The sequence below is a fragment of the Chaetodon trifascialis genome, chromosome 12 (genome assembly GCF_039877785.1).
Source record: "Chaetodon trifascialis isolate fChaTrf1 chromosome 12, fChaTrf1.hap1, whole genome shotgun sequence".
In the NCBI taxonomy this organism is placed as follows: Eukaryota; Metazoa; Chordata; class Actinopteri; order Chaetodontiformes; family Chaetodontidae; genus Chaetodon; species Chaetodon trifascialis.
In genome coordinates, this window is record NC_092067.1 from 1,601,211 (window position 1) to 1,626,834 (window position 25,624).

Genomic DNA, 25,624 nt, shown 5'->3' on the forward strand with positions numbered 1-25,624 from the left:
CCGTGACATCAATTTGATGTTGAAAATTGGTCAAAATTTTGACTACCATGATAATAGCATACAGAAGCTTAGACCTCCTTATGGTTGTAAAAAGGGCCAACCAAAAGGATCAATCTCACATCCAATTACTGCATCATACATTGTTAATCAATATATTTGACATCAAAACAACGTTGCTGCACAAAACTTGACATCAAATGTATGTTGATTTGATGTCAGGAAACAAGGCATTTAATTGATGTCACATAGATGTCCCAATAAAACTGCTCAAGTTTAAGCATTTTGCAGTGGGTGTGATTTTTTTGTTCTGCTTTTGGGATGACAACACTCAAAAGACTTGGCAACTAGCATGAAGCTATTAAACTCTAATATACTCTAATATCTAAATATTCATGCAGAAAATACATCAACCAACATCAGCCAATCTGCTTCAACCTATTTGTTTGCGATTTGCCCCTCCTTGTCATCATAAACCAAAGTCCCGCCTCACAGTGCGCTCTGAGACACTCATAGGCACACAGATGTTTAGGGGCATGCCCAGATTCGCACCGGCACAGCAGGGAGTCAGGTCGTCTGCGGTATCTTCTCCACCTTCTCCACCAGCTACAGGGTGTTGGTCAGCATAGCTGAAAGCTTTTTGTTGGTAAGTACGCACCTTATGATTATATTGGTGTCATTATTAGTGCACACTGACCTTAAATTGTAAAGGGTGTATCGTCAATGTTTCAAAATACGTGACATTAAGCGATGCTAATAGCAGTTAGCCAACTAATAGTAGCTAACGCTAATGGCTAAAGGCATATTCGCACTCAATTGCAGCAAATGCCACTATTTCAAATAATGTGCAATTAATCCGTATTTAACTTGACTCAAAGTCCGTGAAAAGGCCCGGTAATTAGCCACCAGTTTGGAGGGAGTTATACCGATGCTAATAGTTAGCAGTTAGCCGACTAGCTAACGTTTAAGCCCGCCGGACCCCGAGAAGAAGTGTTCCCGTGGGAACCATAGATATGTACAAAGGCTAGATGTCTCGTCCGCGCTGTTTGTGCAGTTTTGACTGACTTGCCTATTGCCTATATAATATGCAAGAAGTTTTGATACATTTTTAATCCTCAATCAAACAAGACGGGGTTAACCCCCATATTCGTGTGGAGGCTGTGCGCTGTGCGCAAATGACAAATCAATGATTTGTCATTTGTCAGTTTTTTAGTTTATTCGAACTTTGATATGTGCTGAGGAAGGTCCTGTGTTCACTGATTTCAAACACACAGTTGACACGCATGCACGCACGCACACACACACACACACACACACACACACACACACACACTTGAAATATTTATTTATGCCCACATGAAAAAAAAGTACAAGGATTCCTGTACAAAGGACATGAATACTGCCAGTACAGTTGACAATAGGGAATCAGTCAGTTACAAAGCACCTAGTGGCTGGACACTGTATCAAAACAGATCAGACATCATTCAGAGATACAAAAATCATCGTCTCCTCCAGACTGAGCGGCTCTCAATAACAGCCAATACTGAGCAGTACCTAGCTATTTGTTTAGCTCTTCCTTTAGAGAGGCTGGCCATCTGAAGGCCCCTCACCACCAGCTTGTGCACATGCCCCAGACTACCAAATATAAAACTAGGAGTTTGCATTTGTAGCTGAGCTGAAAGATGGTCTCCTTCAGTCACTGATATTTTAGCACTTTGGTTAGAAAGGCCTATTCTAGGCTGTAATCAAAGGTACAGCCAACCTCCAGAATGAACATCTCTCTGTGATTTTCATTGACAACAACATCAGGTGTGTTAGTTGTGTATATATATATATATTAGCTGCACCCTCCCTCTCCCCTTCACACACACAAATGCGAGTCACAAGATGATCTCACATCTCATGAAGTCCTTTCCTAGGAAAAATTGAATTGGGAAAAAATTGACCTTATAATCAGCACTTGCAAATTGTACTTTTTTTCAGATTCCATTCAGCAGTCACAGCCTGGAGCCAGTGAGGCTGCCATTGTGTCCCGGATGGCGGCCTATTTGCGTTCAGCGCCAGACAGGAAAGGTGGTGGTGGCCGCAAGACTGCTGCAGCTGACAGTGATGTTTAACTATGATGGGCAATCTGTTCTGTAAAGTATTGCATTTTTGCTCACTCATGCTGTTTGTGTTAGACCTGTAGTTTACACCTGTCAGTTACCTGTTAGCACAGCTGCATAGCTGTTGAGATCAATCCAACCTGGGATGATTCGTTTCAGAATAAAAATGTTTTGTTACACTTCTATGTTTGATCATTGAGAGAGAATGCCATGGGGGAAACTATTGGACCAATAGCAATTACAGAACACAACCACTCAGTGTAGATGATGCCAAACAGATTACAATTACAGTACTGTAGACAATACACTTTATAGAATTGCTATTTTAAAGGTCATGTGAATGAAACACTGCAGAAATGCAAAGATCTCATACACTGTCTTGTATTTCAAACAGAATTGGCTTCATTTAGGTTGTTTCCGTCTCACAGAATCTTCCTCAGCTTTTAATCCCGATGAAGATCCCGTGAGACCGAACAGTCATCTACGTAAATGAAGCCAGTCTGTTTGCAATACAAGACGGTGCAGGATCTTTCCATCTGTGCATTTTTTATTTTGCAAAAGTTTGACATAGAAACAATGTCAAAATGACATCAATATCATTATTTGAGTGAAATTTCAAAGAAGCTTGATATTGAAGTAATGTCAAAATAACATAAATAAAATCATTTTTTGACATATATCAAATTGATGTCAAAGGATTGATGTCATGTTTATTTACGTTTTTGACCAAATTATGATGACAAATTGATATCAGTGTTTGATGTCATATTGATGTTGAATTGACATCAGATGCCCACTAGGAATGAACTTTTCAGGTCACAATGAACATCCTGACATGTCTTCCTGTGGATATCAAGACTTCATGATGCAGGAACACCTCATCCAAAACAGCACAACAGACAATCTGTGAAACATGGCTGATTCAGTGTTACTTACATTATATTGTCCTGTTTTTTCAGGGTCAACAATGTAGACCTACAACTGAAGATAATTTTGATCATACTAAGAAAGAAGGAAATGTGCCCATTCTAACTGTGTAATTCTTGAATGTTGCTTGAAATAGCATATTGTATTTCTTTTCCAGGCTATCAAACAAAGGGTGAAAACTTTCAATATTATTATTCTTTAAATCACGTTTTATCAGGATCACTTCCACATGCCTGATCAAAGTGTTGTGAGTTTGTATGGTTTTATTTCAAGATTCATCTAATTTCATGTGAACTATTTTGAGCACTGTAAATTCTTTTCCTATTTTTTACATTGTCATATTCTGTGTGTGACTATTCTCAGTGATTTCACTGACCATGCTCTTTATGTAGGACCACAGGATTACAATGGGGAAGGCCTGAGTGACTTCTCCGCATTACTAAAGACTGTCCTAGACAAGGACTGCCACTGAGCCTGGAATAACATTACAGAAAAGTTTCAAATACTGAATCACACTGCATTAGTTTCAGTGAATAGACTGGCGACTGAAAAACACACATATTTGTAGGGATATTTCAGCAACTCACAACATATTCTGTATATGAACACTGTCAATTTTGTGATAGTGTCTGTCAGTCATACGTATCATCCAGCCCTCCTCCTCCTCCTCCTCAAGGTCTGTATTGCAATACAAGAGGAGAGACCTAGGGCTGTCAACAGTATTCCTATACTGCGTGTATTTTACACTGAAAGTGCAACGGAGCTGTAATCACCAATACTTTTATTGGACTAACACTGTGTATCTGTGAATAAGCATAGTTGTATTGGCCTCAGCATAACTCTACACACACTGTCAAGCATGCCACAACAGCTTTCATGTATGGGCAATTTAGCGGCTTGGTGCTAACCAAATTTACGCAATGTTGCCAAGCAAAGGAATTCTTTGCAGTTTGAACATTTATTTTTCCCGTTTACCATGGGGCATGTCTACAAAGAGTGCCTAGGATTTAGTGGTATCCAAATGAATATCTTACACGCCCCTCACTTTCCAGTTGTATAGGAAAACATATACTGGCCACAAAATGGCAGTCTTTGGAGCCAGTGTTTGGTTTGTCCGTTCTGAGCAACTGTAGAAACACAGTTGTGCAACATGGTGGACTCTTTAGGAGAGGGCCTGCTCCCACTGAAATTATAAAGAGCTCATTCAAAGGTAATGAAAGCACAATTCTTATTTTCAGGTGATTCTACACTAATGAAAACATACTTCTGAATATTATATTCCATTTCTGGCATATTCCATATAACGAGGGTCATATTATTCCATCAATGCTTTGTGCCATTTATTTGGTTCTTTTTAGTAACTATTTTATTATATTGTCTATGGTTGTTTAACTTGATCAATTTCTATCACTTTCATCTGCATACCCGTTATCCATTATGTGGATCTTGAGCAATACATAGATACTGCACCCCCCTGATTAGTCACCAAAGATAGATCCTGCTCTATTTTTGGCTCATTTGCTATAGGCTTGCTGCAGCTAATCCTGCAATTACTTTTCTACATCAATTCCACCACTCACCTCTTCTCTGGACTGCTCTGGATGCTAAATAAAAAGATTTGTTAAACTTGATGGTGGGATCTCCAAGTTCTACCAGATCCAAGAGGATGAGCAACTCCTAGACTCGCTGGCCAAAGAATTCCCTATGACAACACCACACTTCCCTGGCTTGGTCCCACTGTAACCACAGAGCTGGAGCCACCAGTGGGATCTGTTCAACACTCACCCCTTCAGACCCCTGGATTGTGATGCAAGGGAACAAGAAACAAGGTAGGAACTCCTCCTGTACTCCACCTCCAGGGTCTGTCCCGCTGAGTAACAAGTTGGGGAATCTAGGGCGACATCTGTCCTCCGCTGGCCTGGATCTCACGCCCAGTCCAGCACTACTGCCGACAAAGTCAAGTGGTTCTGGGAGTAAAGACCGTTGACCAGCAGCCTTGGGTCCCTGTGGACTCTACTGACACTCTGCCTCCTGGGTGACCAGCTCCATGTTCACAAGACAATGCCAAGGCACAATCCTGCTCATAGGTGAGCATTATCAGGAATGTCGGAACATTCTTTGCAATTACTTGCAGTGTCCTGGGTGCCTCTGTCAACAATATAAGGATAAAACAATTGAGATCTATGAAAATGTTGGCCATTTCAGTACTAACCTACCCCGATGGCAAAAATCGAGATTGGTTGGGGGAAGAACTACTTTCGACAAACATTTCATTTTCTGTCACCCACCCCAGTGCTCTGCTAACAGACAGCCAACACACTTCATGGCTCCACTAGCTCTGACCAGTCCCACCACTATTGATGTCCCTGGGTTCCTAGCGCCAGCCTTACTGGTTTCCCATGTATCCATTCTGTTGTTCATGAGAGGCAAGGACTCTCCCTTGCAAACTCTAACACTACCAGGGGTGGGAAGTATCCCATCACAAGTAAGACACATGAGTTAAAATTCTAGTCTATTACATTAAAAATCAGAAGCTTGATTTTAACTTTCCGAATTTTTAAAATGATTTGTCAATCTTGGACATTAATAACATTTTCTCTACTCAGTGGCGTAGCTAGGCTGTATTCCACATGGGTTTTGAGGTCAAAGGGGCCCGACATTGTACACGCAAATAGAGGACAGAAAAAAGCCAAAAAAGTAAGGAATAAGTAAGCCAGGAATACACCATGACAGTGATTAGAATTGAAATAGCTGCCTTGTTTTATTGCTATCCATTCCCACCCTTTCCCCAGACCCTATACAAACAGGCAAAATAATAAATAAATAAATAAATGACATACATGACCACCATAACATAAATAACAACACATAAATAACATTTTCCCAACACAATCCTGATACAAATAAATACACAAAATAAAATTACAATAAAATAACTTAAGGTGCCATTACACTCCCGTGACGGGCATATCAGCACTTTTCCAATACAATACACAAAATAAAACTTGGCTCCACTAAACAACTCAAGGTGCCATTGCACCACCAGGCATAGAAATCTAAGAATAACTTCAGTAAACGTTGGTTAACATAAAAGTGCAGCTGCATGACAGCAAAAAGGGCTATTGAAAAAATACAAAATAAATGAGTTGAGAACTTTGCATTTCTGCCACGATTTAACTTAGCCTAGAACTTTGTTTTTCTTTTCTTCATCGTAGCAAATGTCTCAACAACATCGTTAAAGTTAGCCCTCTCAGTAAGGTCTCTCTCAATGAAAAGTAATGCCAGGTTTGAGAGACGAGACTCACTCATCGTTGAGCGCAGGTATGATTTAATTAGTTTAAGGCGACTGAAAGTGCCTGAAAGCTCTGCCTGCGCACTGCTTATTGGAACAGTCAGATAGATCCTATATAATTTTTCAAGGTTCGGATAGGCCCGGTGCAGGTCATTTGCAATGAACTTAACTTGAACTGCAACTTATTGTTTCATTCTTCAGCTCCGTTTTATATATTCACACACGTTTGTCTCTGCTCCAAACCATGGATGTATTATGGTCTAAATGTGCACCACCGTCAGAGCGTCTTGTTCCCATGACAACTGACCGGAGAAAGACACATGGCGCGTCCTGCTTATGGGCTTCACCTGTGGCTGTGGCCACACCATGCAGCTGGAGCGGATCCAGGTTCGGTCGAGTTCAGATTACTGGTAGTGTCGGTTCTTGTGACAACCCTAGTCTCAAGTCTGACGTCATAATAGCGCAGTGTTACAGCAGACAGTGCTTGTTTACCTGCTGTGGCCGTGCTGCTGCTTGGACCCGTGTCGTCACTGGCCTGGCTGCTCCCGCCATGACAGAAGAGATCTGTCAGCTTTGTGCATTTTGCCGCATCCTTAATTAACTTCTTCTTCTTTTTTGCCCTCCGCTTATCTGCACCACACATCTCTTTTTCTGGTGGCTTCTTTCTTTTAAGCATCTTTGCCTCTACCTTGCTTTTTGTTTTTCTTTCTTTCTTTTTTTCCAGAAAAATAACGGTCGCCGTCTGAGTGGCTGAGCCAATCACAATCAACAGATGCATGGATCAGTTCAAATTGGGAGGGGGCGCTCGTATCCCCCCTTATATGCAACACAATGCAGTGACCCAGTCTGACGTTACACTCTGAGCTACCTGCAGCTGCGTGGGTCAACAGGCAGCGACATTACATTTAAAAAAAAAAAAAAAAAAAAAAATTGACCACAAGAGGGCCCATGGGTTTACAAAACCCACCAACCCTACGTCATCTACGCCACTGTCTCTACTATTGACCCTGCTGTGGCCCTGGTAAACATTTCACAATCTTTTGATGATATTGCTCACAGACGTGACCCTTATAAAAAGTACAGAATTATCATCAGATGCATTCCTTGGTTCTCCCCGTAGCTTTCTAATGCCATCTGTAAAAGAGATAATGCCAGGTCCAAGGCTACATCTAGTTGAGCCACTGAGCACTGTTTAACCTTCAAGCAACAAAGAACCATCTACATCAGCATGATGAGGAAGGCTAAATCAAACTATTATCAGACAACTGTCTCTGCCTGTGATCTCTTCTTGGAACATTATATAATTTTTTTAAGAGCTTATTATGGCCACCCTTCCCACCTCAAATGAAACACGTATCTCATCATGTTACTGATAGATCATTTGTTGTTGAAGCTTTTTATCACCTTTTCCTTTTCTCTGGTCTTTTATTTAATAAATCAAAAATCCTAGAATCAATCGTCAATTCATAACCGTGTGCCAATAGAGCCCTCTAAACCTTACACACAGGTCCTTTAACAACAAAGGCAAGTTGGCGTTGTAGTTACCCAGACTACAACTCTATATTTAAATTACTTCAAATTAGGCTTAATTTTCAGTTACTCCTGACTGTGCCTCAATATTAAGTATTCCAACATCACTCCAGCATATGGGCCTACAATAGATGCTAGCCAGAGTAATCACACAACATAGTAATGCCAAGTACAAGCTGTGGGTGGGGATACTGAGAGGGGGTTGGGGTAAGCCTGCACTTTACTTACTGTAAGAAGGGGTGCCAAATTTGACTGGTTTCTTCAATCACGTGTTGCAGCCCACAAAGACATTCTGACTGGGTTGGCTTTTTTCACAGTTTGTACATTGGGAGGCACTCCAGATACCCAAATGTATATGCACAATGACAATGTAAAATTTAAAGATGTGGACAACCTCATTAACTGCCATGATATTTCATTATGCATTCACATCTGTCTTCAATAAATACATTAAGGTGCTGGCTGACTTGGAGCTCAGTCAAGGAGTGGATGGAGAAAGTGGAAAGTCAGTGAGTTTCAACCAGAAAAATCTCCTAATGAAAGACCTGCAAGCCAAAAACCAAGAATCAGTTTGAGGTCACAAGTTCAAAGTATTTCTGTGACTTCAGTATGAAACTGTGCAGCCAAACCTCAGTACTGCTCTGCAATAAAAACATTGATCCACCCTGTACCCAGTGTTGATCTCTTTCTTTTACCATCCTGTGTGAAATGTGCAGCAGGATGGTAGTCAGTACAAATCCTTTAAAAAAGTGCCCTCCAGGGGAAAAAGAACGCAAGTTCAAATGAAATAGCCCTCATCAAATAGAGGAATTACAAGTTTTCCTCCCTTCAACCCAAAAAAGGCTGAGACTTCTTAAAGTATTGTCAGTATAGTCTGAGAGATGTAAGAGATTTCCACAAAACTAGGCATGGGTTTACAGAGGAGTTACTTGAAAGCAAGTTGAAACAGTACGTATCATGTCCACATAAGCAGATCACTGTTTGAACTGTTTTTAAACAAGACATCGGGACATTTCCAGCCGTGTTTGTGGTAGGGGTGGGTGCAATACTGCTTTCGTCACTGTCACCGGTGTGATGTTCTGTCACTACATGGATTCTGCAATATCATCATTACCGTGATGAATGTTTTTGCATGTTAAAAATAATGTGCTTTACTGTGGCTACAGTAATATGCAGGTAGAAGGCTACGCACATACTCATAGAACTACACCTACTTACTCCTATTTTCATCGCTATAACGGCGACTCCAATAACACAAAGATGTGGTAACATTAAAAGCAATGCATGCCAATTCCTCTGTTATTGACAAACAGACAGTGTTATTATGCAGGCAAATTTCACAATGTGCAAAGCCAATAGCTAAGTTGCAAAACCTCATTCAAAAGGAGAATTTGCCAAGGAGTGTCTAGTTGCTGTTGTGGAGCTGTTAGCACTGGATTAGAATTGTTTCAAAGTGTCACTTTATCTGCAGTAATTCAGGAAAGCTGCTTGTCGTGCATCCAAACTTAACAGAAAAGCATTAACTTTAACCAAGGGCATTAACCTTGCAGCTCATCCAGGTTAGCACTCAACATTGGCCTTTATCATCACTGTCACATCACACAGCGTCTGCTTCCCTTTTGTTGACAGTCAGCATAATGAGTTGATATTAAGTCAATGGCCACATGCATTTTGCATTTAGGGACCATCCCAAAGGTGTTAGTCTACTATTTTATGTTATTTTCTTCAGCACTGAAAAAAGGTAATTGCTTTTTTGGATTTATGAATTGCCTCACAGGAAAGAAAGAATGAACCTAACAAACTGGGTCCATAGGTTGTTATGAATTCACTCAATTATAGGTTTGAGGGGGGAAAAACCTAACTAAAATGAATATATGAAATAAAATGGATAAAAAATTTACAGAAAACCAACAAGCAAAAGGTTAATACATGTTATTTTAATTTACCTTTTCATAGACCTGTATAGGGGCCATTTTCTGATGAATTTTTATTGATTGGTACCAGAGTTGCCCAGCAGTTTTTGCATAAGAATATTATACATCAAAATATTAATGTGTATTAATGTTAAGTGCATATTTTGGAATTAAATAATTGGCGACATATTGCACATCTTATTTTAAACATGCTAAAAAAAACCCAAATATGTCTAATCTTATTTTAAACGTGCTAAAAAAAAAACAAATATGTCTGCCACATATTCACACTTAGAGCTCTATTATCGATTCCACCGCCGGCACGGCGCAGGTGCAGTGCAAAGTCAGGTCCACTTCGCCGATGGGGCGTGGCGGCGCAGACTGTGGCATTTTCATGCACTGTGCTGCCAGCCATCTCCTCCCCCTTCTCATCTCAGTCCCACCCAGCAGCGCAACTCGGAAGAAGGGAGGGGAGAAGGCGTGGAGTGGGTTTGACACAGCCGAGTCAAATCTTCACCAATCACACCAGCTTCTCGCCTCACCTTTAAAAACGCCGCTGGCAAGGTGCATGGCAAGTTTCGAGGATGACCGAGCCCATGCAGGAAAGTGTCCGACACCCAAACTTCTCCCAGGAGGAGACTAACGTCACTCATGTCTAAATATAAGGTCCTTAGATGGTAAATCCTCAGCCTCCTCCTCATCCTCCTCAAAGCAATGATGTACTCCATGTTTGTAGATAACATTAAGCATTACTATGATTACATTTGTATTTGGAATGAAATGACGTGGGTAATAGCGGACAATGATCATCACTTACGTTTTTTCCATGTGTCTGTCTCTCTGTGTCTTTCGAGTGCTCTGAGATAGATGCAGTATATATGCTCTGTAGGATGCCACGGCTGTTTCTGGTTGGCACAGCGACGTTAAATGATTAGTTTGCATCCCTGTGTCACCTGTGTACATTCGGTCAGGGTGAGTGACCATTACGCGTGCCGAATGCGCTTGCGATGTGGTCAGATGAGATACTGATCAAAATAAATAAATTTAGGTCTGACTGTATGTGCTGACTCAGACAGTTGCATTGGATCGTGGCTGTTGCTAATTATTGATCGCAGTGTGCGTTCGATGACCGACCGAGCACTGCTGAAAACGGCATTAAAACCACGCTGCCCTCTTGTTGACGGTGTGATATATGGCGCCATCAACCACGTTTTCAGTGGATAGCCGTTATCACCTAGCAGCCACCCATCCAGAGGGGTGTCCCCCTGAAAGACTGTAGGGATGCTAGAATTCGCCAGGATGAATGAGTCATGAGCCGACCCAGGGAAAGTGGCATACACGTTTGTCACCAGGCAATTTAAGTCACAGATCACCAGACATCCCTGTTTCACCTGTGTACATTCGGTCGCACTTGCGATGTGAGATACTGATCAAAATATATATATTTAGGTCTGACCGTATGTGCTGATTCAGATAGTTGCATTGAATTGTGGCTGTTGCTAATTATTGATCGCAGTGAAATGCCAGACACCGTGGAAACCTGCCTGTGAGGTGTTGGTGACGTGAGCGCACGACTCCGCCGGTTTATGAAAATCCACTTGCCCGGCAGTGCACCGCTGGCGCACATTGTTGACCAGGTCTGGGGTGGCGAGTTTTCAGCGCACTGGAGCCTATCTCGGCTGTCAACGGGCGAGAGGCGGGGTACACCCTGGACCGGTCACCAGATGTATGTTCTTATATGGCCATATATTAGATTTTTGTGTGGGTTGGTGTCAGATAATGGTGAATGACAGTACAGTATAGCCTTTTTCAATTAGCAGGTGTTGTAATAGAAAAAAACAGAAACAAAAACTACCGTTTAGTAGAGTCTGTTTTTAGCATTTCCAAGATCTTATCTTCCTTTTTATGAGTGCAGCCTCATTATCCTAGCTTGGTAGCACCATCTTTTCAAACTGAATACAAACGTTGAATGGTGTAAAGGTTGAGTGTTGTAAAGAGACTTAAACAGTTCATAACCAACATTATGTAGGTGTGTGTCAACAGCCCGAGGTTATACAATGCGAGAGTTCTCTGGAAGTGCTGTTCTCAATTCTGTATTCCCATTCCAAAGTATTGTTTAAATGATATCCACAGTGTTTTGTAAGACAGAAACACAGAAATCTCCCAGTCAATGCTCAGTCATGTAGTTTGACGTTATGGTCACCAGTTGCAATTATCTCAACTTTGTTCCTGGGTCTGCAATATGGCCAAAATCTTCTAGAATGGAATATGGAATTTTATATCACCATCATAGTATATATCACAGTATAGTAATAGCTACATCAACTCAATTATGAAATGCTTTTAAATAACCAGAGCGTACCATACCTCATCACATCTGATTATTTTCTTCTTTCATTTGGAACTTGTACAAACAAAAACAACTTGACATGACTCACATGAGACAACACTTGAGTTACAAGGACTCAAAACAGTAATACAAACTTGTGAGTGAGAATGTGAAATCAAGTGAGGCAGCTGCGTTGCTATGGCACACTGCCTGCTCGAAATATATAGAGACACTAAAGCCATTTTTTCATATTAATTCTGAACATGTAGCACGTTTGGTTCTTATCAGACAGGTTGTCTCCTACTGGAAAGACTCTGTTTGGTCTAGGCCAGGGGTGATGCCTGGGTAGAGTGTGTAGGAGGAGGAGGACTCATCCTAATGATGACTGCTTTTGTGGTGATATCAATACTACATGTATTTGGACATATCAGCAATGTCAACAAAAGAGTGGAAAATAATATACCATCAAGCAGAAAAAGAGCAAGCAGTTACTCTTCGTGCAGTGTCATCAACACACCCACTGGCTTGCTGTGTAGCAGGGTAGAAGTGCATCTACTGTGAATGACAGTGTGCAAATACAGCTTAAGGGATAGCTCCTGTAGTGGAAATGGTATTGCCAAATCTCTAATGATGGACACATCTGTCATGGCATGGTAGTTACTGTCATGCTGCCCAACCCTATTTCCACTGCCCAACAGTATTTCTTTTTTTTGTCATTTTGGTATAGGTGACACCTCTAAATACAGCAATACTCGTGAGCCTCTGCCACCATTGCCATAGAGGAGAAGCCAGTCAGATGCAAAAACAAGATTGGTAGCAAATTTTAAATGTTTCTTTGTTGAATTCCTGAACAAAACACAGTACAATAGTTGCTGAATTCATCCAAAACTGGCCCAGAATGCCAAACCAAATTGATTTAAGTTGCTGACTCCATTGTCCATTCTCTCTCCCTGTAATCTTAAGTTAATAAGTCCTCCTCCTTTGCAATTCTATAACATGCTGCAGCTAGTAGGTTGGTAGTTGACAGGGTGTCTCTGTACAAAGCCAACTGTGAAATGTCAGTCAACCGCTGCCATGGGAAACACCCACCCAGAGACCTAAAGCGAAGACAGTGTTTTCCCAGATATGTCCTAAAGTATCAGTATCATCACAGTGTATATTGTCTTACACAAAATATTCAATTCAACTTTCAAAATAATTTACAGCCAACTACAACATCAGCTAGCTCAACTCAAACTGTACCAGTCAATTCGAAAAACAGTCCTGGTAACGCACCTCTCTGTGTTTCCCTGTCTGTTCAGGTACTGGCTGTAGTCCGGATTTGCTATTCTTCCTGTGTGCCATGTATGCTCCCATTTGCACAATTGACTTCCAGCATGAGCCCATAAAACCCTGTAAGGCAGTGTGCGAGCGAGCAAAGTATGGCTGTGAGCCGGTGATGAAGCGTTACAACCACAGCTGGCCGGACAGCTTGGCCTGCAGTGAGCTGCCACTGTACGACCGTGGAGTCTGCATCTCACCTGAGGCCATCGTCAAGGCAGAGGGACCAGGTATCATGTTTATCATTTATATTATTGTTTTCATTTATGTATTAAATGATACCTGTTTTCTGCTGCTGTTGCTGTTGATGTTGGAGTTTCTGATTTAAATTCTACAAGCATTGAACAGTCATGATGACATCTGGCAATGGGTTGAATAAAAAAATAGGGAAAGCCAAAGGCAACAATGACTTTTTCCCACATCTATGGGCATGTGGTCCAGTTTCAAAATGGATGGCAGTGAGATGGTACGTTAAAAACTGGCTGTTTGATAAGCCCTACCCCCATTAGTCACTGTTTCTAAATCTAAATGTGGGTTTTCTGTTCTCAAAGTACATATATGCAGTTTACAAGTTATACAGAGTTATGTAACAGAGGAAAGAGTACAGTCTCTGGCTTTTTTTTTTTTTTTTTCAAACTACTCCTTTAAATGGTCTCAAATATTCATAAAGAGCGTCATGCTAAAAGATTGAAGCTAAAGCTAACAGGTCCCACATTTTTTACCTGACTAAAAATAAAATAAAATCATGAATAAATGAAAATTGTGACAATTAACATTTATGTCACCCTACTTAGCACAATGACTCATCCACATTAGTACAACAAAACAAACAAGCTAACAAAATAGTAATAACACTACTGTTGCTGTTTTTACCTGAGAGTAATAAGAATAAGATTCACAAAACACCCAAAGTAAAAATATGACAATCTTACTGAAAAGTAAAATATAGAAAGAAAATATAACTTAGATAAAATTCAGTCTCCTTGAAAAGTTCATGGAAAGGCAACAGGTAAAAGGCGGAACAGCACACAGAACCTCTCAGGTACAGATATTATTAGTCAAATATCAGCAACCTCCAAAGCGTTATAAACTCAATTACTCCTCATAATACTTCTGAATAGGGCTATTTAACTTTCTTCTCTGAAAAGCAGTTTCAGGAAGAAAATCAGGAATCAGTTTTCCCTGCTTAGCTGAGCCGTCTGCATTTTCTATCATGTTTCTACTCTCAGCAGTTTGTCTCTGCTACCCCTCAAACAGATAGCATGAGTCATTTCCCCTCTGACTTCATTCCCGCTGACTTTCTCAAAGAGCTCCTTGATACATGCGTCCCACTCATTTTACACTCAATAAAACCCTCACTGTCCCCTGCCTCTTTAAACAGGCCCTAGACCAGCAAGTCCTGAAGAAAAAACTAACCTCAATCCCCTTGACCTCCTGAAACATACATCCACATATCTCTGAGCTACCCTAGCTCAGCTCTATTCAGTGGGGTTTTAATATTTTCCCTACGATTTGTTTGCTTGCTGAGGTTCAGTCAGGGTAGATTACTCAAGTCATTCAAGTGATTTTCAGTGGCACTCATTCTGAAAGTTGCTGTTCAGAAACCTGTCTGTGGCTGGGACAGAAATCTCAAGCTGCCACAGTTGCCTGTTTGCTTACATTCAAAGGTGCTTGCACAGCGGAGAACTGAGTGCACTGTGAAAAGCACAGCTCTGGTGTCCCAAAATCAAATTCAATGAAAGTAATCTTTGCAGAGGAGAACAGGTGATGAGTAAACAAGACAGGTCTTGTTTACTAGAATAGCTTACGGCTTTGTACTCGGGTATATTGATACTTTGAGCTAAATGTTAATGTTAGCATTCTAACATACTCAGAATGATAATATTTAGCAAACTGATGTTTAGCAGGTATAATGTTTGTCATGGTCATCATTTTTGTTTAACATGTTAGCTTGCTAATTATCACTAAATGCAAAGTACAGCTGAGGCCTATTGGAATATCATTAGTTGTGCAGTTGTTTGGTCATAAATGCTTCAAATGGATAACAACCAATCCAGAATAACTAACAATGGCAGTCAAGCCATTGTAAAAGAAGGACAAAGAAAACAGATACCAGAGAAGAGATGTGGGATAGAAAATTATTTTAGGGCCCATCCATATTGACCTCCAATAACATCCACCACTCAATGTTTAAATATGACAATCTGTGGGAAATGTCAATAAACCGAAATGGGCAAAAGTAAAACCCAGAAAAGAATAAATAAGCAAGCAGGGACACTGAACTGATTACTGTTCTATAGAAATACAAGTTTTTATTCCTTCATTACCACTATACCCTAACATAAGAAAGGTCTCAGTGTTTTTTTTTTAATTGTCCTGCTTGCCAGATTTTGATTTTAGTGAATCTATTACCTCTCTTCTCAAAACAAGCTATCCATTAATCTATTTTTGGACATTTATTTGAGTCCAGATCGTGGTGGCAGTACTATTGAAGATCTCAACACATTCTTGGGACAGATGGGATAAAAAATTCCTCCAGTGTGTTGTAAATTTGCCCCATGGCGTCCTTCCAGTTCAGTGTACCCAAATAACCTATAAAGTAGGGTGTCCTGACCTGATACTTGAACCATGTCAACCAGCTACACAAACAAGTTCAATTTTATTACAACCTCCTTCTGGATGTCTGAGGTCCCAACCCTGTCAAAAGGATGAGCCCAGCTACCCTGTGTAGGCAACTAATTTAGGTTGATTGTGTCAATAACCTCAGTTTTTCAGTCATTTCCCAAAACTCATAACAATAGGAAAGGATTGAAACATTATGTATATCAAATTCACCAAGAGAGTGCGATGCAGCATTCATTTTACATTTTTAGCTTCACTACTCGTAAGGTTTAAATAGTAGCTAAATATTCAGTAGTTGTTTGTTCTGTCCAACACTCATATTGAGGCTACAATGAACACTGCAGCCTCTAGGGGACACTATAGCAGGACTTAAGGGTGTCCATCAGCAGGTGATTCAATATTCTTCTCACGGTTTCTGATGATGCTAACTGAATAATAGATTTTTTTTAAAACTGCTCCTGTGTCCTGAGGGGGAAACCACTGTGTGAAACTGTCTGAACATTTTCCCCTTTTCCTATAACATAAGATGAAGAAACAAGGGAATGTGTTCTTTCTGTTTTGACACTGACCGATGCCTCTCTGTGTCTGTGTAGACCCATACTACCAGGACCCAGCCAGGTGTAACCCAGGTGAGGCTGAAATTTGACCTTTTGTCTGCACAAGCTGTAGCTGCTTTCCTAGAATCTAGCTTGCTGTATTAGCTGGTTGATTAGAAACAAGTTAGATCAGATTGGACGGATCATTACAAACGGCATCTGCACAGAATTTCCGCAAATGAGAGAGAAACAACTCAGCCAGTCAGCGACATTTCCCTGGAAACTATGTATTTCTCAGTAACACGCTGTTGTGTATCTGAACACAGCCTGTCTAGAAAACAAGTTGAACCAATTTGATAAAGAGGTGATCTATCCTGGATTTCATCCTCTGACAGAATCCAGTCCAGACTTTCCAATGGACTCCAACAACCTCCACTGCAGAGGACCAAATCGAGGTAACCTTTCTGTTTACCTGTCTCTGCCTCTATTCCAGTTCACACTCCTCCTCCTTGGACGGGCTTGTCATTTAGAGGACGAAAGGTTAAAGGAATAGTTCAACCCGTGTTCCGTCTCATGTCCAGAGTTGGATGAGAAGATTGATATCTGTGCTTAAGCCAGAAGTCTGAGATTGGCTTAGCATAAAGACTAGAAACAGGGCAAAACAGCTACCCTTGTTATGTCCAGAGGTAACAAAATCCACCTACCATGACCTCTTAAGTTCACTAATTAACACACTATATCTCTTGTCTCTGTACAAAAACTAAAGTGTAAAAATGACTTTGTGGTTTTACATGGGGTTTTGTGTTGGACTATTTCTTGACTGGGAACACTGACCTCCAGTGACAGGTAGCAAATGTGAGCAAGATGTCAGACACAGCCTGGTAGTGCCTTATAAATTTACAAATTTTCCGATTTCCCAAAACACTTTGAAAATTAGAAAAACATGTCCTGAAAATCTTTTTTTGTCCTGAAAAAATATTTCAACATTCTCCAAATGTTCTTATGCTGTGAGCTACTGGACTTATCTATCAGAGCTCCCCAAAATGGATAACATTGCCATCTGAAGGGGTTGCTATGTTCAAATCCTAGTTTATGGATGAGAGTTTATTGAATAGGCTGCTCTCGGATATGAAACACGTCATGTGCAGGTTGGATGACAACTTAAGTGGCCAAAACTCTGAATAATGTAAATTGCAGTATCTTCCAAATGTACATATTACTGACTGCTGGCCTGTAACTGTACTAGTTTTTGTTAGGTTTTAAAGATTATCTTTGCTCCCCCCCCCCCCCCCCCCCCCCCACAACTTGTTTTAAATGATTAAATAATGTTACATTGGCTTTGGTTCAATATGCACGTGCATGTTAGTGTATGTGAGTCTCTTTTTGTAAAATTGTTGGCCCTCCCCATGTTCATCAAGAGACAAAAAAGAGTGACCTCCGAAACAACATCGTAAAAGCGAAATGGCAGAGTGCAGTTCAAAGTTCTGCTAGCGGTGTCCCAAACAATCAAATGCGGCGAGTATGCTAAAAATTATATTACATGGATTTTGTTCATCAAAAAAAGAACTCTATACAGTAAAACTCAATATTCCAACCAACAAAGTAATAACCAAGATGTACATCCCCTTGATCACCTGGATTACTTAAATTGTCATTTGACATTATTAACAAAAGGGTGACTTTATTCAGTTGTTTATGTCGCATGTCTTCTATCTTAGTGTTAGAATAACTTGCGAAGAACACAAGGAGAAGGGGAAGGTGTTTGTTTTGGTCTGAAATGCTGATACTATAATATGACATTTACTGGCTGAATATATAGAAACTTTGAGGTTTGTGATTCAGCCCTGGCTAGGAGCAATGTTTTCAAATGTTGAGAGAGTTGGATAGTAATGAATGGGAAGTCAGTGTAAAAACAATGAATGGGAGCCCAACTGTATGTAAGTCAAACACTGGTTAAATACTGACAAACAGCAGCTTACTTTTTCAGTTTGCCAGCATTGTCTCTTCAAACTCAATGCTGCATTGCTTAAGGTAAAATGGACTGTAACATAATATACATTTTTAACTTTTCTAGTGGTACTTCACACTGCATGTGGTTAGCCCCTTTAAATACTCCAACTAATATTACTAGTAAAGGGCATACAGTATGAGCTGTAAAAGATGATAGATGTATGTTTATTAACACATCAGTGCAGGAAATGGGACTAATCTATAAGAGAACTTCACCCCCTTGAAAAGGGATTATACACACTAATCAGTGCCTCATTCTATCTACTCCAGAACTGACGACTTTTTACCGGGGGAGGGTGAAAGTTACAGGATCACAGAATGTAAGACATATGGGGAAGAGATAAGAAAAGAGGTATAAAGCTATGTAGAAGAGAATAATACCAGGGTTGCAGACCTTGTAATATTGTGGGATGCCATACAAGTAGTTATCCGAGGGAAGCTAAATGCCCTAACAACATCACAAAAAAAGGCCCAGCTAGCTGCATACAAATGCAAAGTAGAAAAGTTCAGAGAGCTGGAGAAACAGCATAAAAACAGAAATGATTAGTCGGTATTACAACAAATTAAGGAAACAAGGGGAGAGTAGATCAGATCCTAGGGGAAGAGATTGAAAAAAGGACAAGATTTGCAAAGCAGACTTATTAATTAGGTCCAAAACCAACTCGACTTCTGGCCAGACGCCTGCGTAAACAGCAGACCTCTAATACAGCCCACAAATTAATGGACCCCCAAACCAACAAATTATTACATGAATCAGATCAGATAAAAAGAATATTTGAAGAGTATTGTAAGAAACTATATTATAAAAGCTGGAAGCCACAATCAGAGACAAAAGGCCAGTAAATCACCAGGAGATTATGGGTATCCATCAGAATTGTATGAGGTCTTTAAGAAGGAGCTAGCACCTCTGCTTGTCCTGTTTTAACTGGACCCTTAAAGAGAGCAGTGCTCCCCCATCATGGAAGTAGGTAATTATTACCATTTTACCTAAGGAAGGCAGGCAAGGACAAAGAATACTGTTTAATGTCAATCACTGCAAAAGATTTGAAACTTTGGTACAACAGCTGATCAATGAGGATCAAACTGGATTCATTAGAGGGGCCCTAACACAGGACAGCATGGTTCTGGTTAGTTTGGATGCTGAAAAAGCGTTCAGTAGTGTTAGTTGGCTAAGTATAAGAAATATGCCTTCAATGAAAGTGCAGTTCAGTGTATCAAAACCATTTATCATGATCCTATTACTAGAATTAAGGTAAATGGAAGCCTGTCTAATAGTATTGAGTTGGAGAGAGGTTCAAGGCAGGGCTGTTGTCTCTCCCCTATTCTCTTTATGAGGCAGAGTGAAGACCTGCACAGGCATAACAACAATGTGTACGGTTTCAGAAAATGGTAAATTTAAGAGTTTCTAAGATTTAAAGGCAAAGTATGTAAGTAAGAATTTTAGATGCATGCAGCTAACAGGCTATTTTACAAATGAGATAAGGTCAGGACCAGATGATTGGGTGATTGTGGATGCATACAAACAGAAGAGGCCTCAGGTCATCTCTGCTTTCTACCAAGCTTTGGGAGGGGCAATAGGAAAACAATGCTCCCCATGAAAGAACATTGGGAAGTAGAGTGTAAGATTCAAATAACAGAGGAAGAATTAATGTGTGAGACATAATGTACATCCACAAACTCATGAGTATAGAGGGAATTCTCCTTGAAGAATTTAACTCACGTTTTCATAACATCCAAAAAAAAAATAAAAAATTAGGCAACTTGTTGCCCAACAACAATATTAGAAAATGGAATGTTAATGCTGCAGTTAAAATGTTTTGGGATATAATATCCCAATTGCCTGCCCTGTAAAGTATCTTGGGGACACTGAACCTGATTAAAGTGTTACTTGCAGCAAGTAAGAAAGCCATTGCCAGAAAGTGGCTTAATGCAGACAAAACAGAAACAATGGCTGGAAATTGCTCAAAACATATTAGTTATGGAACAGTTGACATACCCTTTGAGAGTCAAAGAGAACATATTTGAAAAGAACTGGAAAAAATGGAATATTTATATCGGACATGACACCTACTAAATGAATGCCTGATGGAAAATATATCAGTATGAATAAAATCTTTATTTTTATCTCTTTATATATTATGTTGTTTTTTGTGTTTGCATGTGTTGTTACCGCTGTACTGTTCTGTTTATATTATAGTGTAAACTCAATAAAAATGTAGATGGAAAAAAGGAAAGTCTTTCTGCTACGACATGAATTTCATAAAAATCTGACATCCAGTTGTAGTCCCATTGCCAAATGAACTTTCAGATTTACTACAGGGGGTGGCTTAACTCTCAAAGTGAATCCCGCTCACATCCATTCTTGTATGGTGTCAAGTTGTTATGGCTGTGATTTTTTTTATTTGTTTTTATGTTAAGCACTTTATGTTGCATTTTATGCATGAATTGTGCTATTTAAATATTATTCTTATCATTATTATTATATTGTTTTTATTATTTTTGTGTCTGATTTAGGGGCTTTTTATTTTTCTGTTTTTTTATGTGGGTAAGAGAGGATAGCATTAAAAGTACTGACATTAAAACATCTCAAGGTTATGCCCATACACTCTGGGAGTGGGAACCCTGCTCTATTTGACATGAATGCAACATGTTAAATTCAGAATGGAAATATGAACTTTTAAGGAGGTGGACCCTGAACAGTTTTTGTATGTCTGTTTTTCTTTTTAAAATTACAATCATACAAGTACCCATTTTGTGTGTGTGTGTGTGTGTGTGTGTGTGTGTGTGTGTGTGTGTGTGTGTGTGTGTGTGTGTGTGTGTGTGTGTGTGTGTGTTTCTGTGTTTCTGTGTTTCTGTGACTGTAGATCGCTGTAGATGTAAGACAGTAAAAATGGGTTTGAAAACCTACCTGAAGAACAACTACAACTATGGTGAGTCACTTGAGAATTATTCCAGTTTTCACAACTATGAGAAAGAGGATCCTTGGATTTTACTATTACACTCTTAATGACTGTGTCATTGTTGAGTAAAATAGTAACTACTGATATATTAATGAGAAAATATCAATTATTGTTTATCATGTTGATGATATGATAATATTGTTCATCTGAGCATTGAATCCTTCCCCATCAAGTGTTTCACTCCTGTTTATCAAACCAACAATCTACTGCCCCTTCAGCAGTCTTCAGCTCAGAAGATTTCAGCAATGTCCATGTTTTTTTCATTATATTAAGTGTTATAATAAGACAATAAGACACCTGTTCTAACTCCTGTCACTTAGGAGGTAGAGCGGCGGTCCAACCAATCAGTATGTTGGTGGTTGATGGTTTGAGGATCATACCTGACAGTCAGTCATCACTTCTCAGTGCTACATGTGAGATAACATCACGCAAAGCTATTCAACAAGTCTGAATGCTCATTACTTCAATTTTTAAAGCCTTAACTGTGCTGCTCAGTGAGGTTGTTAAACATCTTTTTAGTATTGCTAGGTTCTTGGCAAAGCAAGGCAAATTTATTTGTATAGCACTTCATTATAGCAATTCATACACCAGGCAATTCAAAGTGCTTTACAGAAGCATAAAAATACATTAAAATCATACATTTCAAAGAAAGAAAGAAGAGAATAGAAAAACAAAAATTAAAACGTTAAAAGGAAAATTAAAAACAGAAGCCAGTAAAATACAATAATTTAGCGTTTAGAATGATTAAAATCATTGAGCAGATATATTTACTTTAAGAAAAAAACTTAAGCAAATAATAATGTTTTCAACCCTGATTTAAATGAGCTGACAGTTGGTGCAGACCTCAGGTGTGCAGGGAGAATGTTCCACAGGTGAGGAGCATAATAACTGAAAGCTGCTTCACTTTGTTTGGTTCTGATTCTGGGAACAAACAACAGACCTGTCCCTGATGAACTGAGAGGTCTGGATACTTCTGCTTAATAAATCGAGAATACAGGGATCATATATATTCAGCTCAAAAGGACACCGTTTAACCAGGACTTAAATCAAAATCTCATTTCTTAAGCAGAATTATGGATAATGAATGATATCATGAATAGTGCGACAGAAGATATGAGGTGATATGGCATAACACAAGTTGGCAGTAGTGAGAAGTAGTTCCATCCATCCATTATCTATACCGCCTATCCCTTTCGGGGTTGCGGGGGGCTGGAGCCTATCCCAGCTACAATGGGCGAGAGGCGGGGTACACCCTGAACCGGTCGCCAGCTGATTGCAGGGCCACATGCAAGGACAAACAAACATTCACACTCACACTCACACCTACGGACAATTTAGAGTCATCAGTTAACCTAATGAGCACGTTTTTGGTCTGTGGGAGGAACCCGGAAAGAACATGCAAACTTCACACAGAAAGGCCCCGCCTGACCCGGGGATTGACCCGGCAACCTTCTTACTGTGAGGCACACACACTACCTGCTGCGCCACCGTGTAGCCCTGAGAAGTAGTTGAAAGGGAATAATGGGGACGGGAACGTAGAGTTAAGGGATTAAACGAGTAGTTAAGAGAATTTGGATAAATTAGCAGTATCTTAACCTCATGGACCAACTCTTATTCAAACCCGCTTAGCATGCCTACTTGGTTGATGACGTCCCGGTAAATTCTCCGAACTAACTCGAAGATGCCCAGGTTCTCGTCCGTGGCTCGATCTGCTGGGTGGTCTGGTGGAAGGCCCAGACACACCAAGGTGAAGAGCTGATGTTGGACGGTGATGTCTCTTGAACTGGGTTCTACGGTGTCGGTTACAGATAAGGGACGGCTCCGGATGGTTGTTAACCCAAACCAAGGATCAACAGCTGGCTGCAGGGTTTTGGTTCGGTTGAGTCCGTGAAGGATTATTTTAGACTGATAGTAACAAAATTGATAATCTCTTCGATGGCCGGTCAAAAAAGGGTCTACAAAATTATTATTATTTGACAAAAATTTACAGATACTAAAACAAAAACGTGTGACTTAGAAAAATGAAAGTTTACGGCAAAACTACAGAAACACGTCTTCTGAAAAGTAAATGAAAAGTAAATCATGCTACTTGGTATGGCTTTTGAGTAGCTTGAAGACGGGAAAAACTTAAAGAGCAAAACGACTGTACAACACTAAGACAACTAAGAAGTAACAAACAAAACTAAAAGATAACGTAACATAATTTAAGACAAGACTGAGTAACGCGCACTGAATTCATGCTGCGGCTGCAGATTTAAATCTCGCTCCAGGGCGTGTCTAATGGGCAGGCCGTCACACACATGAGACGGTTTGTGACGCACAATGTAATCTCGCCTCATGGAGCTGGAATTAATTAATGATTCATACGAGGGGCTCATCTGCGCCTCACTATGGTCAATCACATATATTTTGAATGGACGATTTTCAATGACATTTCAACATTGTTCACAACATGCATTAGGCAATTCCTATGATTGGATGACAACATTAAAGATAATCATGGTAACAATTTCATCCTAATATGTATGATGACTCACGGTATAACTAACACAAAAGAAAGAAGTAAAGAGAGGCAGACTATATTTGCCCAAAATGATTATCACTATTACGGTTACTTATTAATAAATGCATCACGTCAAGTGTATTGTTATGAACCTCTAAATGGCAGTATGGTTCCATTGTTCCATTGTCTGAAGTTCAGACAAATTTTATAAAACAGTTGAAATCACAATTTCGTCATTCTTCAAGTTAGAGGAACTGGAAAACATCAACATTATACGTACAATGAGTCCCGCAAAGTGAAAACATCAAAAGTTATGTTCAACATAGAAGTTTGGTTATCCTGGAGTATTAGGGAAAAACACACAAACATACACCACAGTTTGCTTCAGGAATGTCTAATTTACAACCCATCAGCATTATCTGATTTGTGGATTCCTATGAGGCATGGCATTTGTCCCTCCAGACAGTTTTATTGTCTTGAGCCCTTAGGGGCTATCAGGGAAGAATTAGCATTGACATGGGACATCCTGGGTAGAAGATAGCCCATGAGGTAAAGGCGTTGACCTTTCTGCTCTCCCCTCTGAAAGAGTGTGGAGGAGAGTCCACTGAACCGGACATCCTGTCTCTCTCCAAAATCACATCTCCTTATAAGCAAACCAGATGGTCTATAATTCAACCAATTAGACTGGTTTACAACTCCGTTTCTCATGAGAAGTCAGAGAGGGTAAGAGATGGTCAGTTAGAGGCCAGTTCTGCTATGACAAGGTATTTCAAAGTTGGAATTTCTGCAACAATACTGAGGTTTCTATCGGTCATGTTGGAGACTGTATCATCAGGAAAGCACAACATTTTTGTGTTTCTGCTGTACATTCTTCCCACATCTTTAATAGCAGAATCACCAACAACCAGAGACTCAGGACCAGTCAGTAGCTTTCCTTGTAGCTTTCTGGCTTCTGAATTCCTGTCAGGCCTTACCCTTCTCTGTGAATCCGAGAAGTTATCCAGGTTTTCAGTTGGAGATCCAGGTTCCTGCAGTGGTGGAGCAAATGATTTTGTAACTGCCTTCCCTTCCCTTTAGCTTTTATCCACGGCTGTGTTTTACTCTGCATAGGTGTTGAGGAGGATGATAACGTAGGCCAGTCTGTCGCATCACAGATCTCTGGGCGCTGAGTTCTACCTGTTGGATGTCTCCCCATATCAGCTGATTTACTCTTGGGCTTTGCCCCGAGAGCATTCCAGGGAGGACTAATACTGGCAGATTTATTACCCAGTACACAGCCCTTTAGTTTCGTGGGAGCTGTATCAGAGCTAATTAGCTGGATGTTAGCATTCTCCAGTCTGCTGTTTTGAGTCAGTGGCAAAGTGCTGTTATTTCCACAAAGTCCGTTCACTTCTGCATTTATTTCCAGATGCTGAACTTTAGTTTCCAACACTGCAACCTGCTGCAGAAGTTTGTAGAGGTCATCTGTGGAGAAAGGAGGCATCTTGGTGGTAGATAGCTTTAGCTGCCAGCAGGCTTTTTCTGTTGGTAGGCCGAAGCAGGCTTTTTCTGTCAGTAGGCCAGAGCAGAGTGTATCCGTG

General features: G+C 40.2%; 1 protein-coding gene across 2 annotated transcripts in view; it reads left to right on the forward strand.

Moving 5' to 3' along the window:
- frzb (frizzled related protein) overlaps positions 1 to 25,624 on the forward strand; it is a 78,803-nt gene that overhangs the window by 46,455 nt on the left and 6,724 nt on the right. Inside the window, exons 2-5 of one of the 2 annotated variants that reach the window (XM_070975856.1) lie at positions 13,395 to 13,643; positions 16,629 to 16,664; positions 16,967 to 17,026; positions 21,446 to 21,511. In XM_070975856.1, the coding sequence (XP_070831957.1) occupies positions 13,395 to 13,643; positions 16,629 to 16,664; positions 16,967 to 17,026; positions 21,446 to 21,511 (411 nt within the window). The remainder of the gene's footprint in view (positions 1 to 13,394; positions 13,644 to 16,628; positions 16,665 to 16,966; positions 17,027 to 21,445; positions 21,512 to 25,624) is intronic. The other variant, XM_070975857.1, reaches the window with a different exon arrangement.